The following is a 14616-nucleotide window of genomic DNA, read 5'->3' on the forward strand; positions in this document are numbered from 1 at the left end:
TGTGAAAAATACTCAGACCTAAGATAATCTTTTTTTTTTTTTTTTGGGGGGGTGGTAGAGCAGCTTAATATTGCAGATAGATTGTAACTTCCATCAATGTAATTGTCTGCATCACTTCCAATCCCCCATGTTATATATATATATATATATATATATATATATATATATATATATATATATATATATATATATATATATACAGTGGGGGAAAAAAGTATTTAGTCAGCCACCAATTGTGCAAGTTCTCCCACTTAAAAAGATTAGAGAGGCCTGTAATTTTCATCATAGGTACACGTCACCTATGACAGACAAATTGAGAGAAAAAAATCCAGAAAATCACATTGTAGGATTTTTTATGAATTTATTTGCAAATTATGGTGGAAAATAAGTATTTGGTCACCTACAAACAAGCAAGATTTCTGGCTCTCACAGACCTGTAACTTCTTCTTTAAGAGGCTCCTCTGTCCTCCACTCGTTACCTGTATTAATGGCACCTGTTTGAACTTGTTATCAGTATAAAAGACACCTGTCCACAACCTCAAACAGTCACACTCCAAACTCCACTATGGCCAAGACCAAAGAGCTGTCAAAGGACACCAGAAACAAAATTGTAGACCTGCACCAGGCTGGGAAGACTGAATCTGCAATAGGTAAGCAGCTTGGTTTGAAGAAATCAACTGTGGGAGCAATTATTAGGAAATGGAAGACATACAAGACCACTGATAATCTCCCTCGATCTGGGGATCAAGATCTTACCCCGTGGGGTCAAAATGATCACAAGAACGGTGAGCAAAAATCCCAGAACCACACGGGGGGACCTAGTGAATGACCTGCAGAGAGCTGGGACCAAAGTAACAACGCCTACCATCAGTAACACACTACGCCGCCAGGGACTCAAATCCTGCAGTGCCAGACGTGTCCCCCTGCTTAAGCCAGTACATGTCCAGGCCCGTCTGAAGTTTGCTAGAGTGCATTTGGATGATCCAGAAGAGGATTGGGAGAATGTCATATGGTCAGATGAAACCAAAATAGAACTTTTTGGTAAAAACTCAACTCGTCGTGTTTGGAGGACAACGAATGCTGAGTTGCATCCAAAGAACACCATACCTACTGTGAAGCATGGGGGTGGAAACATCATGCTTTGGGGCTGTTTTTCTGCAAAGGGACCAGGACGACTGATCCGTGTAAAGGAAAGAATGAATGGGGCCATGTATCGTGAGATTTTGAGTGAAAACCTCCTTCCATCAGCAAGGGCATTGAAGATGAAACGTGGCTGGGTCTTTCAGCATGACAATGATCCCAAACACACCGCCCAGGCAACGAAGGAGTGGCTTCGTAAGAAGCATTTCAAGGTCCTGGAGTGGCCTAGCCAGTCTCCAGATCTCAACCCCATAGAAAATCTTTGGAGGGAGTTGAAAGTCCGTGTTGCCCAGCGACAGCCCCAAAACATCACTGCTCTAGAGGAGATCTGCATGGCGGAATGGGCCAAAATACCAGCAACAGTGTGTGAAAACCTTGTGAAGACTTACAGAAAACATTTTACCTGTGTCATTGCCAACAAAGGGTATATAACAAAGTATTGAGAAACTTTTGTTGTTGACCAAATACGTATTTTCCACCATAATTTGCAAATAAATTCATTAAAAATCCTACAATGTGATTTTCTGGATTTTTTTTCCTCATTTTGTCTGTCATAGTTGACGTGTACCATTAATGAAAATTACAGGCCTCTCTCATCTTTTTAAGTGGGAGAACTTGCACAATTGGTGGCTGACTAAATACTTTTTTTCCCCACTGTACATACACATACATATCCTTTAAAAAATATATATATATATTCCCCTTTATTACTTTCCAACCCCGCCACCCTTTCCCTACTTGGAGTAAACTAGTGAACAACAATGCTTAGGCCTCTACTTCCAGCTTATACTTACTATCTACATTTTATGGACACAGTCAATTTTACAATAATTACATTTTGTTTGTTCTTTCTCCTGAACTTCTTCTACTCTCAACCTCTCCGATCATTTTCATGAAGTCCATCCGGTTTGCTTTTATATGCCATATCTTTCTAACTGTGCTCCTTCACAAAAGCTTATTATGGACACAGCGTGCCTACATTATTAGTTATCTTGTTATTGTTTGTTGTTAGTTGTTATTAGTCCCATCCTTCAATTCCATTCACCACCTCCCATCTATCTTTTAACACCATCCATATAGGATTTCTATTTGCCATATATATTTCAACTGTACTGTGATGTCTTACAAAAGTTCTGAACCTTTCTATTCTCATTGTTTCTACAGATTGTGAATTTAAAATAAACATTTTTGCTAATAGTATTATTTTGTTATTGATCGATTGACTATGACTTTTCAGATCACTCAGTAGTGCTATCTGCAGGGTTAGATCCAGGTAAATATTGCAATCCTTTAACCATTCCTGGACCTGTGTCCAAAAACAAGCTACAAATGGACAGTACCAAAACAAATGATCTAATGATTCTGTCTCTTCGCAGCAAAATCTGCAGAGCTGGGAAGATTGTATCCCCCATATAAATAACATTCTATTGGTAGCAAGAATTGTATATAATAATTTAAATTGAAAGATTCAAAGTTTTGAATCCGGTGTCGTTTTGCGTATCAGTTCATAAACACTATGCCATGGGATCGGTACGTCAAAAATCTCTTCCCAACTATTTTGCATATATGGGACGGCTGTCAATCCTTTGGTCCTTAAATGAAACTGATATACTTTTTTATTTATCACAGTTTTCCTTAACCAATTATGTTCTTTAATGCAAGGCCGACAGACAAGTTCCTTACTTTCTCCCCTTCCACTTTCCTCTTCCATTTTTGTGGTAAGGCTGCAATTATTTGGTTGTAATTTTGGGTAGAGCAGACATTTCCATATGTTTTTTGTCAATTAGTATATTTGAGTTTAACCACAATATTTGTTGCATTATTTGTTCTGTCGTTTCTGGAGGATTAAATAGAAATTGCAACCAACTTTCTATGGCTTGTTTTAGAAATAGTGATATCTGGGAGATGATTTCCTTTTCAAATAACTGAAAGTGTAATCTGAATAAAGGGAAAAAGGCCATTCTTGAACATTGGGTGAGACAATCTTACTAATTTGCTAGAGAACCAGTTCGGATTTAAGTATAACTTTTGTATGACTGAAGCTTTTAGTGATAGGTCTAATGCTTTAATATTTAATAATTTCTGTCCTCCGAATTCATATTCATTATATAAATAGGCCCGTTTAATTTTGTCTGGCTTGCCGTTCCAAATAAAATTGAATATTTTTTTCTCATATTATTTAAAAAACAGTTCGCTAGGCGTAGGCAAGACCATAAGCAAATAGGTAAACTGGGATAATACTAAAGAGTTAATCAGGGTGATTTTTCCACAAATTGACAGGTATTTACCTTTCCATGGTAGCAAGATCTTATCTATTTTTGCTAACTTTCTATTATAATTTATTGAAGTGAGATCTTTTATTTCCTTTGGGATATGTATTCCGAATATATCCACATCACCATCAGACCATTTTATTGGTAAACTACATGGTAATGTAAAAATTGTAATATAGTACATTTGTCATAATTTGGTTGTATTCCAGAGAGGTTAGAAAATGTATATAGATCCTCTATGAGGCTGTGGAGTGATTTTAGTTGTGGATTTAAAAGAAAACATGAATCATCAGCGTACAATGACACCTTTGTTTTTAAGCCCTGGATTTCTAATCCCCTGATATTATTGTTGGATCTGATTTTAATAGCTAACATCTCGATGGCCACAATAAATAGATATGCCGATAGTGGACAACCTTGTTTCACTCCTCTTGACAGTTTAAAACTTTCTGAGAAATAGCCATTATTTACTATTTTACACCTAGGGTTACTATTCATGATTTTGACCCATTTTATAAGAGATTCACCAAAATTGAAATGCTCCAGGCATTTATATATAAACCCCAGTCATACTTTATCAAATGCCTTTTCGAAGTCTGCTATGAATAGTAGGCCTGGCTTCCCAGATTTTTCATAGTGTTCTATTGTTTCCAGTACTTGCCTTATATTATCTCCAATGTATCTTCCATGTAAAAAACCTGTCTGATTAGAATGAATAATATCCGACAATACCTTTTTAATTATATGCGCTATACATTTTGCTAGAATTTTTGCATCACAACACTGAAGTGTAAGGGGCCTCCAATTCATTTAATGGACTGTATCTTTATATTTTCCACTTGTATCCTGTTTCAGTAATAATGAGATCAGACCTTCTTCTTGAGTGTCAGAAAATCTACCATTTACATAGGAGTGGTTAAAACATGCTAATAACGGTCCTCTTAGTATATCAAAAAAGGTTTGGTATACCTCAACTGGTATGCCATCCAACCCTGGAGTTTTCCCAGACTTAAAGTCTTTCATTGCATCCAGAAGTTCCTCCTCTGTAATTTTACCTTCACATGAGTCTTTCTGTATGGCTGTTAATTTTACATTATCAATAGAAAACAAATCTCTACAATTAGCTTCAGTTAGAGGAGATGGAGGCGACTGAAACAAAAAACATATGCTTAAAGTACTTTGTTTCCTCCTTCAAAATATAATTTGGTGAATCATGGGTTACTCCGTCAATTGTAACCAGTTTCATTAAATTCTTTTTGGTAGCATTCCTATGTTGAAGATTAAAAAATAATTTGGTGCATTTTTCCCCATATTCCATCCAGTTTGCTTTATTTTTATAATATATTACACTTGATCTTTCTTGAATAAGTTTCTCCATTTCTTTTTGTTTTTCCTCTAATTTATTCTGAGCCTCTATGTTACAGTTTTTATTGCCATCTATCTGTTCTGTTAGACTTTCTATTTCCTTTGTTAGTATAAACTCTTTTGACCTAAATTGCTTTTGTTTTCGAGATGAGTACTGAATTGCATGGCCTCTAAAGGCACATTTAAAGGTGTCCCATACAATAAGGGGATTTGCTGTACCTATGTTATGTTGGAAAAAGTCAGTTATAAATTCCTTTGTCCTTGTTAAAAATAAATTATCATCCAATAGGCTTTGATTAAATGTCCAATATCCTCGCCCACGTGGAAATTCAGTAAGAGTAATGTATATGCCAATTATATGATGGTCCGACCGCATTCTGTCCCCTATCAACACTTTTTAAACTTTTGGTGCCAACGAGAATGAGATAAGAAAGAAGTCAAGACGACTAGCTTGATTGAGTCTCCGCCATGTATATCTCACTAGATCAGGATATTTAAGCCTCCATATATCTACTAGTTCTAATGTATCCATGACATTCACGATTTCCTTAAGAGCATGTGGGTGATTGTTTGTGGTGTGATTTCCATTACGGTCCATTGAGCTATTTAAAACAGTATTATAATCCCCCACCATAATAATATTGTCTTGAATTGCTTGCAGGGTTGATAATTTATTATATATATTGTCAAAGAAGTGTGGATCATCATTATTTGGTCCGTAAATGTTAATGAGCCATATCTGTTTATTGTCCAATAACATGTTTAAAATAATCCATCTACCTTGCGTATCTATTTGGACAATTTGCACATTCGGATCGAAATTACTATTAATTAATATCATCACCCCTTTTGAATTTCTTTGCCCATGGGAGAAGAACATTTAGCCCCCCCATTCCTTTTTCCACGCAACTTCATCTAGAATTGTTGAATGAGTTTCCTGTAAACAATAGATATTATATTCCTTCTCTTTGAGCCATGTAAATATTGTTCTTCTTTTGTTATTATCAGCTAAGCCATTACAATTATAACTGGCTATACTTATTTCACCATACACCATAATGAGATACAAGTTTCAAGTCTATTTATCATTATATATGTTTGTAAATTTACCAATAAAAAATACCGTAATGATTGAGTGTCCATATACAGTGGGGGAAAAAAGTATTTAGTCAGCCACCAATTGTGCAAGTTCACCCACTTAAAAAGATGAGAGAGGCCTGTAATTTTAATCATAGGTACACGTCAACTATGACAGACAAAATGAGAAAAAAAAATCCAGAAGATCACATTGTAGGATTTTTAATGAATTTATTTGCAAATTATGGTGGAAAATAAGTATTTGGTCAATAACAAAAGTTTCTCAATACTTTGTTGGCAATGACACAGGTCAAACGATAATGATGGTAATGATTTAAAACACAGGAAAAACTGAATTGTGACTGCACTGGGCCTTTAAAGGTAATGTTAGAGGTACTAGGTAATGTCAGATAATGTCAAAGCCAATACACTATAGTAACTCCACTCTACTGCTGCTCTCTGTGTCCCTCTAACAAAATACATACAACTAATAAAACTTGAAATTTGAAATTTGAAATATAGACCTCAGCATAACACCATTTTGTATACATCTGGCCCTTCATTGGACACTGTGTTAACAAACCTCCAAACGAGCTTCAATGCCATACAACAATCCTTCAGTAGCCTCCAACTGCTCTTAAACACTAGTAAAACTAAATGCATGCTTTTCAATCGAACGCTGCTGGCACCCGCCCACCCGACTAGAATCACCACTCTCGACGGGTCTGACCTAGAGTATGTGGACAACTACAAATACCTAGGTGTCTGGTTAGACTGTAAACTCAACTTCCAGACTCACATAAAGAATCTCCAATCCAAAGTTAAATCTAGAATCGGCTTCCTATTTCGCAACAAAGCCTCCTTCACTCATGCTGCCAAACATGCCCTCGTAAAACTGACTATCCTACCGATCCTTGACTTCGGCGATGTCATTTACAAAATAGCCTCCAACACTCTACTCAGCAAATTGGATGTAGTCTATCACAGTGCCATCCGTTTTGTCTCCAAAGCCCCATACACTACCCACCACTGTGACCTGTACGCTCTTGTTGGCTGGTCCTCACTACATGTTCGTCGTCAAACCCACTGGCTCCAGGCCATCTATAAATCACTGCTAGGCAAATCCCCGCCTTATCTTAGCTCATTGGTCACCATAGCAGCACCCACCCGTAGTCTGCGCTCCAGCAGGTATATCTCACTGGTCATTCCCAAAGCCAACACCTCCTTTGGCCGCCATTCCTTCCAGTTCTCTGCTGCCAATGACTGGAACGAATTGCAAAAATCTCTGAAGCTGGAGACTCTTATCTCCCTCAATAACTTTAAGCATCAGTTGTCAGAGCACCTTACCGATCACTGCACCTGTACACAGCCCATCTGAAATTAGCCCACCCAACTACCTCATCCCTATATTGTTATTTATTTTGCTCTTTTGCACCCCAGTATCTCTATTTGCACATAATCTCTTGCACATCTAGCATTCCAGTGTTAATACTATTGTAATTATTCTGCACTATAGCCTATTTATTTCCTTACCTCCATAACTTGCTACATTTGCACACACTGTATATATATTTTCTGTTGTATTTTTGACTTTATGTTTTTTTACCCCATATGTAACTCTGTGTTGTTTTTATTGCACTGCTTTGCTTTATCTTGGCCAGGTCGCAGTTGTAAATGAGAACCTGTTCTCAACTGGTTTACCTGGTTAAATAAAGGTGAAATAAATAACAAATAAAAAACTGTTATCACCAGTGCTCTCCTCACCCACTCTGCATCTCTCTTCTCTGACCACTCTCTTTCTCTTTCCCCTCCTGTCTCTTCTCTCTCTCTTTCATCACCGTCGATCATTCCTTCTCTACTGTCACTCCCCTGTCATCTCCTCCTCACCTCTCTCGCTCCCTCTACTTTTCCCTCTTTCCCTCACTCATCTCTCCTTTGTACTTTCTGTCACTCTACCCCCTTCCTCTCTCTCTCTCTCTCTCTCTCTCTCTTCCACTCGCTCTCTCTCTGTTTTATTGTATTTTTGACCCCCTTTTCTCCCCAATTTCGATCTTGTCTCATCGAGTCATGTGTCCTCCGATTCATGACCCACCAAAGCCGCACCAATGTGTCAGAGGAAACACCTGACAACCGAGGTCAGCCTGTAGGCGCCCGGCCCACCACAAGGAGTCGCTAGAGCGCGATGAGCCAAGTAAAGCCCCCCCGGCCAAACCCTCCCCTAACCCGGACGACGCTGGGCCAATTGTGCACCGCCCTATGGGACTCCTGATCACGGCCGGTTGTGATACAGCCCGGGATCAAACCAGGATCTGTAGTGACGCCTCTAGCCCTGCGATGCAGTGCCTTAGACCGCAGCACCACTCGGGAGCCCCCTTTCTCTCTATATATATCTCTCTCTCTCTCTCTTTTTTTAATTTTTTTTATTTCACCTTTAATTAACCAGGTAAGCCAGTTGAGAACAAGTTCTCATTTACAACTGCGACCTGGCCAAGATATCTCTCTCTCTCCCCATGTACTCACTGCAGTCTTCAGTACACAGGTGTCTTCTCCCAGATAGCACAGCTCTCCAGAACAACTGGTCTCCAGCCACAGGTGGTCCCCGTTCACAGCAGTCTCCTACACACACGCACGCACATGCACACAAAGGAATATGTTAGACCTTCTCCCACATACCCGGCAGACAAACAGTGGTGTATGAGTGTTTAATGTGTCTAATTGTCCAGTGAATTCTAGTGTGTGGGAGAGGGAATATTTGAGATATCCTCCACTACAGGGTGTGTGGATCAAACATAAAACACACACACACACAGAGAGAGAAGCACAGCACAACCACAATCACATTTTTCGCTCAGTGCTGCATGATGTTGATACGCTAGCTCATTAAAGTTTAATGGCGGTGTGTGTGTGTGTGTGTGTGCGTGTGGATCATGCAGAGAGGGAAATGCCAGTAATGACGTTTAGGAAATCTCCTGCGTGGAGGGACCTATTGCTCCCCAGGTACAGCCGGTTTGGTTCCCTAGGTGGGTGTGTGTGCCCTTACAGAAAAACCACATGAATGTCACATGTGATGATGTGTTTCACATGTGATCATATGTGAAGTTAGTGTGATAACATGTGACAACATGTAAAAGCAACATGTGATAACATGTTTTTCATATGTGAAACTGCAAATGTCCCATGTGAATCTGCAGTTGTGAGGTGAAAACATGTTATTCTGTCATGAGCCTCTCACTCCACCGGGTTACCACCTTAATTTTCTTCCACTCTGCTCACCACTCTCTTTACTCAGCCTAACTAGCTCCACCTGTCCCTGCTCTGCTCTGCTCTAATTACTCTGCCAGCTGCGCTGCATTACCCACTACCTCTCCCAGTATTTAAGGCCCTGTCTTTCAGCTCTCCGGTGTCAGATCGTCTGCAAAGCTCACACCCGGAACCTGTTTGCTCGCGCTTCTGGCTCACCCTGGTTTTGTGACCCCGGACCTGCCTGATTTTTGGATACTCTTCTGCCCCAGGAGATCCAGACCTGCTTCTGCCATAACGACTCCTGACTACTCTTCAATCCCGGTAACTCTGACCAGCCTTCTGCCTTGCTACTACGTATTTTGGATTTCCCTTGAACTGTACTGCTGCCTTGTTTCATTCCGCCCTGTTGTGTCTGTGTCTCCCCCCCCCAGGACTACTGGACCACCCACCACCGGCTTCATAGGACGCATCGCTGCCACTGGGGGGGGCACAGACCCAGCACATTGGACGGGATCCCTGTTACCCCTGGAGCCTTCATTCACTCCCTACTTCCCTTTTCCCTTAAGTTTTAATAAACTTTCTGGTGTGACGCAATTGTGGTCCTCTGGTCGTCTGTCTGAACCGTGACAGTACGATCTGACCATTATGGACTCAGCGCACACTTTCCCCGACATGGAAACCGATGAGCATGAGCAGCAGTTCCAGCAGCAGCAACAACAACTCGCCATGATCATTCAACTCCTCACCAACCTTACCCCAGCCAGTCTGCCCACCAGCCCTGCCCCCGAGTTACCTGCCCCGGTCATTGCAGCCGCTGCTCCGGAACCCAAGATTGGAAACCCCGAGCGGTTCAACGGCGATTCAACCCAGGTCCGGCCATTCCTGACTAGCTGCCGACTTCAGTTCTCCTTGCAGCCAAGGACCTTCGCCACGGAGGGGGCTAAAGTTGGGTATGCCATCACTCACCTGACGGGCCGAGCTCGACTCTGGGGAACAGCAGAGTTCGAACGTCAAACCCCCGCATGTGCAACCTTCGACCTGTTTGCTGAGGAGATGCTGAAGGTGTTTGACCTGGATTCACCTACCGCAGAGGCGTCTCGTGAACTGTTCAGTATTCGACAAGGCAGACGTACAGTCGCAGACCATTCCATCGACTTCCGAACCCTGGCTAGACGAAGTTCTTGGAACACACCATCGTTGGTGGACGCGTTCTTCCATAGTTTGGCTGACTATATCAAGGACGAGTTGGTCTCCCATGAACTGCCTTCCACTCTTGATGAAGCCATCGCACTGACTGTCAGGATCGACAGAAGGATACAGACCCGTCGTCGTGAGAGGGGGCGCCAAGGTCCACCTACTACCGGCATTCGGAGAGATCCGACTGGGCTCCTGTCATCTACTGCCACTCACCCAGGTCAGCTTGATCAGTCTGAGCCTATGGAGATTGGGCGAGCCTCTCTCACTCCTGCAGAGCGCCAGCGCCGCTTCACCTCAAACCTCTGCCTCTATTGTGGAGGTGATGGACATCGTGTGGTAACCTGCCCTTTAAAGGGCCGAAGCTCACCGGGCATAGGGGGAGTCCGGTTGAGTTCAATGACCATCCAGTCCTCCGACCGCAAACCCCTGCTGCAAGTTCACCTCCGCCTCTCTGACTCAACTCACACCCTGGCTGCTCTGGTGGATTCTGGCGCCGAAGCCAACATAATGGACATCAAGCTGGCACGCCAACTGGGACTGGAGAACCTCCGTTTGACACCTCCTATTCCTGCCCGGGCACTGGACGGACACTTACTCGGATCGGTCACTCATGTCACGGCCCCGGTCTCGATGGGTCTGTCCGGAAACCATCAAGAAACTATCCAGTTTCACCTGCTCCCCTCTCCAGGCCAACCCCTCATCCTGGGTTACCCATGGCTCCGCCGGCACAACCCTCAGCTCGACTGGGTGACCGGGGTGATCAGGGAGTGGGGAGAGGACTGCCACCGAACCTGCCTGCTTGCTGCCGCACTACCCCCTCGGCCAGTACCTACTAACTCCGCTCCTGACCTCTCCAATGTCCCAGAATGCTACCATGGTCTCAGAGAGGTGTTTAACAAAGCAAGAGCCACATCTCTGCCCCCTCACCGACCGTACGACTGTGCCATCGACCTCCTCCCTGGAACAGCCCCTCCAAAGGGTCGTCTTTATTCGTTGTCTGCTCCTGAAAGAAAGTCCATGGAGGACTACATCAATGGCTCTCTGTCCGCAGGATTAATCCGTTCATCTTCATCTCCTGCTGGTGCTGGCTTCTTCTTTGTGGGGAAGAAGGACGGATCTCTTCGCCCCTGCATCGACTACAGGGGACTCAACGACATCACAGTGAAAAACCGTTACCCTCTGCCTCTGCTCACCTCTGCTTTTGAGTTGCTCCAGGGAGCCACTGTTTTTACCAAGTTGGATCTCAGAAACGCTTACCACCTAGTGCGGATCCGGGAGGGAGATGAATGGAAAACCGCATTCAATACACCAACAGGCCACTACGAGTATCTGGTTATGCCTTTTGGCCTCACCAATGCTCCTGCTGTGTTCCAGGCTCTAGTGAATGATGTACTGCGGGACATGTTAAACAAGTTTGTCTTCGTTTACCTGGATGACATCTTAATCTACTCCAGAAACCTGTCTGAACACACCCGCCATGTCCAGCAAGTCCTTCATCGTCTTCTGGAGAATTCCCTCTACGCCAAGGCAGAGAAATGTGAGTTTCACGTCAAGACAGTGGCCTTCCTGGGGTACATAGTGGCAGAGGGAAGTATCCAAATGGATCCTGCCAAAGTATCAGCAGTCACTTCATGGCCAGTTCCGGAGAACAGAAAGAAGCTGCAACAGTTTCTGGGGTTTGCTAACTTCTATAGAAAGTTTATCCGGAACTACAGTACCGTTGCTGCCCCTCTCACTGCTCTAACCAGCACCAAGCAACCCTTCACCTGGACCCCAGCAGCCGACAAGGCCTTCAGTACCCTCAAGGTGAGGTTCACCTCCGCTCCCATCCTCCAGATGCCTGATGTGGACCGGCAATTCATTGTGGAGGTGGACGCCTCGGATGTGGGAGTTGGTGCTGTGATTTCTCAGTGGGCTGCGGAGGATAGGAAGCTCCATCCCTGTGCCTTTTTCTCACGTCGGTTGTCCCCCTCTGAGTGCAATTACGACATAGGGAACCGTGAGCTGTTGGCTGTGAAGCTTGCCTTGGAGGAGTGGCGTCACTGGCTGGAGGGGTCCACCATTCCATTTCTCGTTTGGACCGATCATAAGAACTTGGAGTACATCCGCACGGCCAAACGGTTGAACTCCAGGCAGTCCCGCTGGGCCCTGTTCTTCACCAGGTTTAATTTCACTCTGTCATACCGGCCTGGATCACGCAACACCAAGCCAGACGCCCTCTCCCGTCAGTTCCAGAAGGATGACACCCCCTCCAAGGACCCTGTGTCGATTCTGCCAAGTCCCTGCATCGTTGCAGCTCTGACCTGGGCTGTTGAGGAACAGGTGCTGGAGGCTCTCCGTAACCAGCCAGGTCCCAGCACTTGCCCAGCTGACCGCCTTTTTGTCCCCGAAGACCTGAGGTCCCAGGTCGTTCAGTGGGGACATGACTCCCGCCTAGCTTGTCACCCTGGCTCCACCCGCACTTACAACCTGCTCGCCCAGAGGTTCTGGTGGCCCTCTCTGAGAAAGGATGTACGGGAATTCGTCCAAGCCTGCCCCATCTGCAACCAACACAAGTCGTCCTGCCAGCCCCCAGCCGGATTGCTGCAGCCCCTGCCTGTGCCCAGACGTCCCTGGTCTCACATCGCCCTTGACTTTGTCACGGGGCTGCCCCCTTCAAGTGGCATGACCGTCATTCTCACCATAGTCGACCGTTTCAGCAAGATGGCACACTTCATTCCCCTCCCCAAGCTCCCAACCGCCAAGGAGACCGCCCAGGTGGTCCTGGAACACGTCTTCCGGATCCACGGACTGCCAAAGGATGTAGTTTCTGACCGTGGTCCACAATTCTCCTCCGCTTTTTGGAAGGAGTTCTGTCACCTGCTGGGAGCCACAGTCAGTCTGACTTCCGGATTCCATCCCCAATCCAATGGGCAGTCAGAGCGGGCTAATCAGGAGCTCGAGAAGGCACTGCGATGCATGACTTCACGCAACCCCCACTCCTGGTCGCAGCAATTGACATGGGTGGAGTACGCACACAATTCTCTGACCTGCTCTGCCATCGGTATGTCCCCTTTCCAATGTGTTTATGGATACCAGCCTCCTCTATTTGCCAGCCAGGAAGAGGAGGTTACTTGCCCATCTGCACTTGCTTTTGCCCGTCGATGTCGCCGCACCTGGTCACAAGCCCGAGCCACACTCCTCAGATCCGTTGCCAGCTACACTACCGGGGCCAACCGTCGGAGAATTCCTGCTCCCACCTACCATGTTGGTCAAAGGGTGTGGTTGTCATCGAAGAACCTGCCACTCAGGGTGGAGTCGCAGAAGCTGGCACCTCGGTTCATTGGCCCATTCCCTATCATAAGAGTGATTAGCCCAACTGCTGTCCGGCTCCAACTGCCTAATTCCCTGAGGGTGCACCCCACTTTCCATGTGTCTAAGATTAAGCCCATCCATGAGAGTCCGCTGGTCCCTGCTGCGCCTTGTCCTCCTCCTCCACGGCTCGTCGATGGTGGTCTGGTTTACACCGTCCGCCGCCTGCTTCGGTCCAGACGGAGGGGTAGGGGTCTCCAGTACCTCATTGACTGGGAGGGCTATGGACCTGAGGAAAGGACCTGGGTGCCAGCTAGTCGGATTGTGGATAGGACTCTCATCACCGCTTTCCACCAACGGCATCCTGATCAACCTGCAATCCGTAGGGGCCGCCCCAGAGGGGTCCCTAACCGTCCTGCCCGCTCGGCTTCCTGTCCTGTGCCTGATCCTGTCTCGGGACCTGTCCCATCTCCCGACCACGGCCCTCCGGCTTCCTCCGAGGATGAGGACGTTCACTCGGACCGTTCGGAGGAGTTCTAGCCCTCCTCCGGCTCCCCTCCTCCCGCCCGGCGTGGTGTTGCTCTTGGGACTTCTGGGGCCGTCCCTTGGGGGGGGGGTTCTGTCATGAGCCTCTCACTCCACCGGGTTACCACCTTAATTTTCTTCCACTCTGCTCACCACTCTCTCTACTCAGCCTAACTAGCTCCACCTGTCCCTGCTCTGCTCTGCTCTAATTACTCTGCCAGCTGCGCTGCATTACCCACTACCTCTCCCAGTATTTAAGGCCCTGTCTTTCAGCTCTCCGGTGTCAGATCGTCTGCAAAGCTCACACCCGGAACCTGTTTGCTCGCGCTTCTGGCTCACCCTGGTTTTGTGACCCCGGACCTGCCTGATTTTTGGATACTCTTCTGCCCCAGGAGATCCAGACCTGCTTCTGCCATAACGACTCCTGACTACTCTTCAATCCCGGTAACTCTGACCAGCCTTCTGCCTTGCTACTACGTATTTTGGATTTCCCTTGAACTGTACT

At 45.3% G+C, this 14616-nt stretch overlaps 1 protein-coding gene across 1 annotated transcript in view; it reads right to left on the minus strand.

Annotated features, from left to right (window-relative positions):
* Positions 1 to 14616, minus strand: part of dgki (diacylglycerol kinase, iota) — a 68831-nt gene that overhangs the window by 33701 nt on the left and 20514 nt on the right. Inside the window, exon 3 of the mRNA XM_084175422.1 lies at positions 8376 to 8471. Within this exon, the coding sequence (XP_084031548.1) occupies positions 8376 to 8471 (96 nt within the window). The remainder of the gene's footprint in view (positions 1 to 8375; positions 8472 to 14616) is intronic.

Source organism: Coregonus lavaretus (genome assembly GCF_964263955.1).
Source record: "Coregonus lavaretus genome assembly, chromosome: 13".
In the NCBI taxonomy this organism is placed as follows: Eukaryota; Metazoa; Chordata; class Actinopteri; order Salmoniformes; family Salmonidae; genus Coregonus; species Coregonus lavaretus.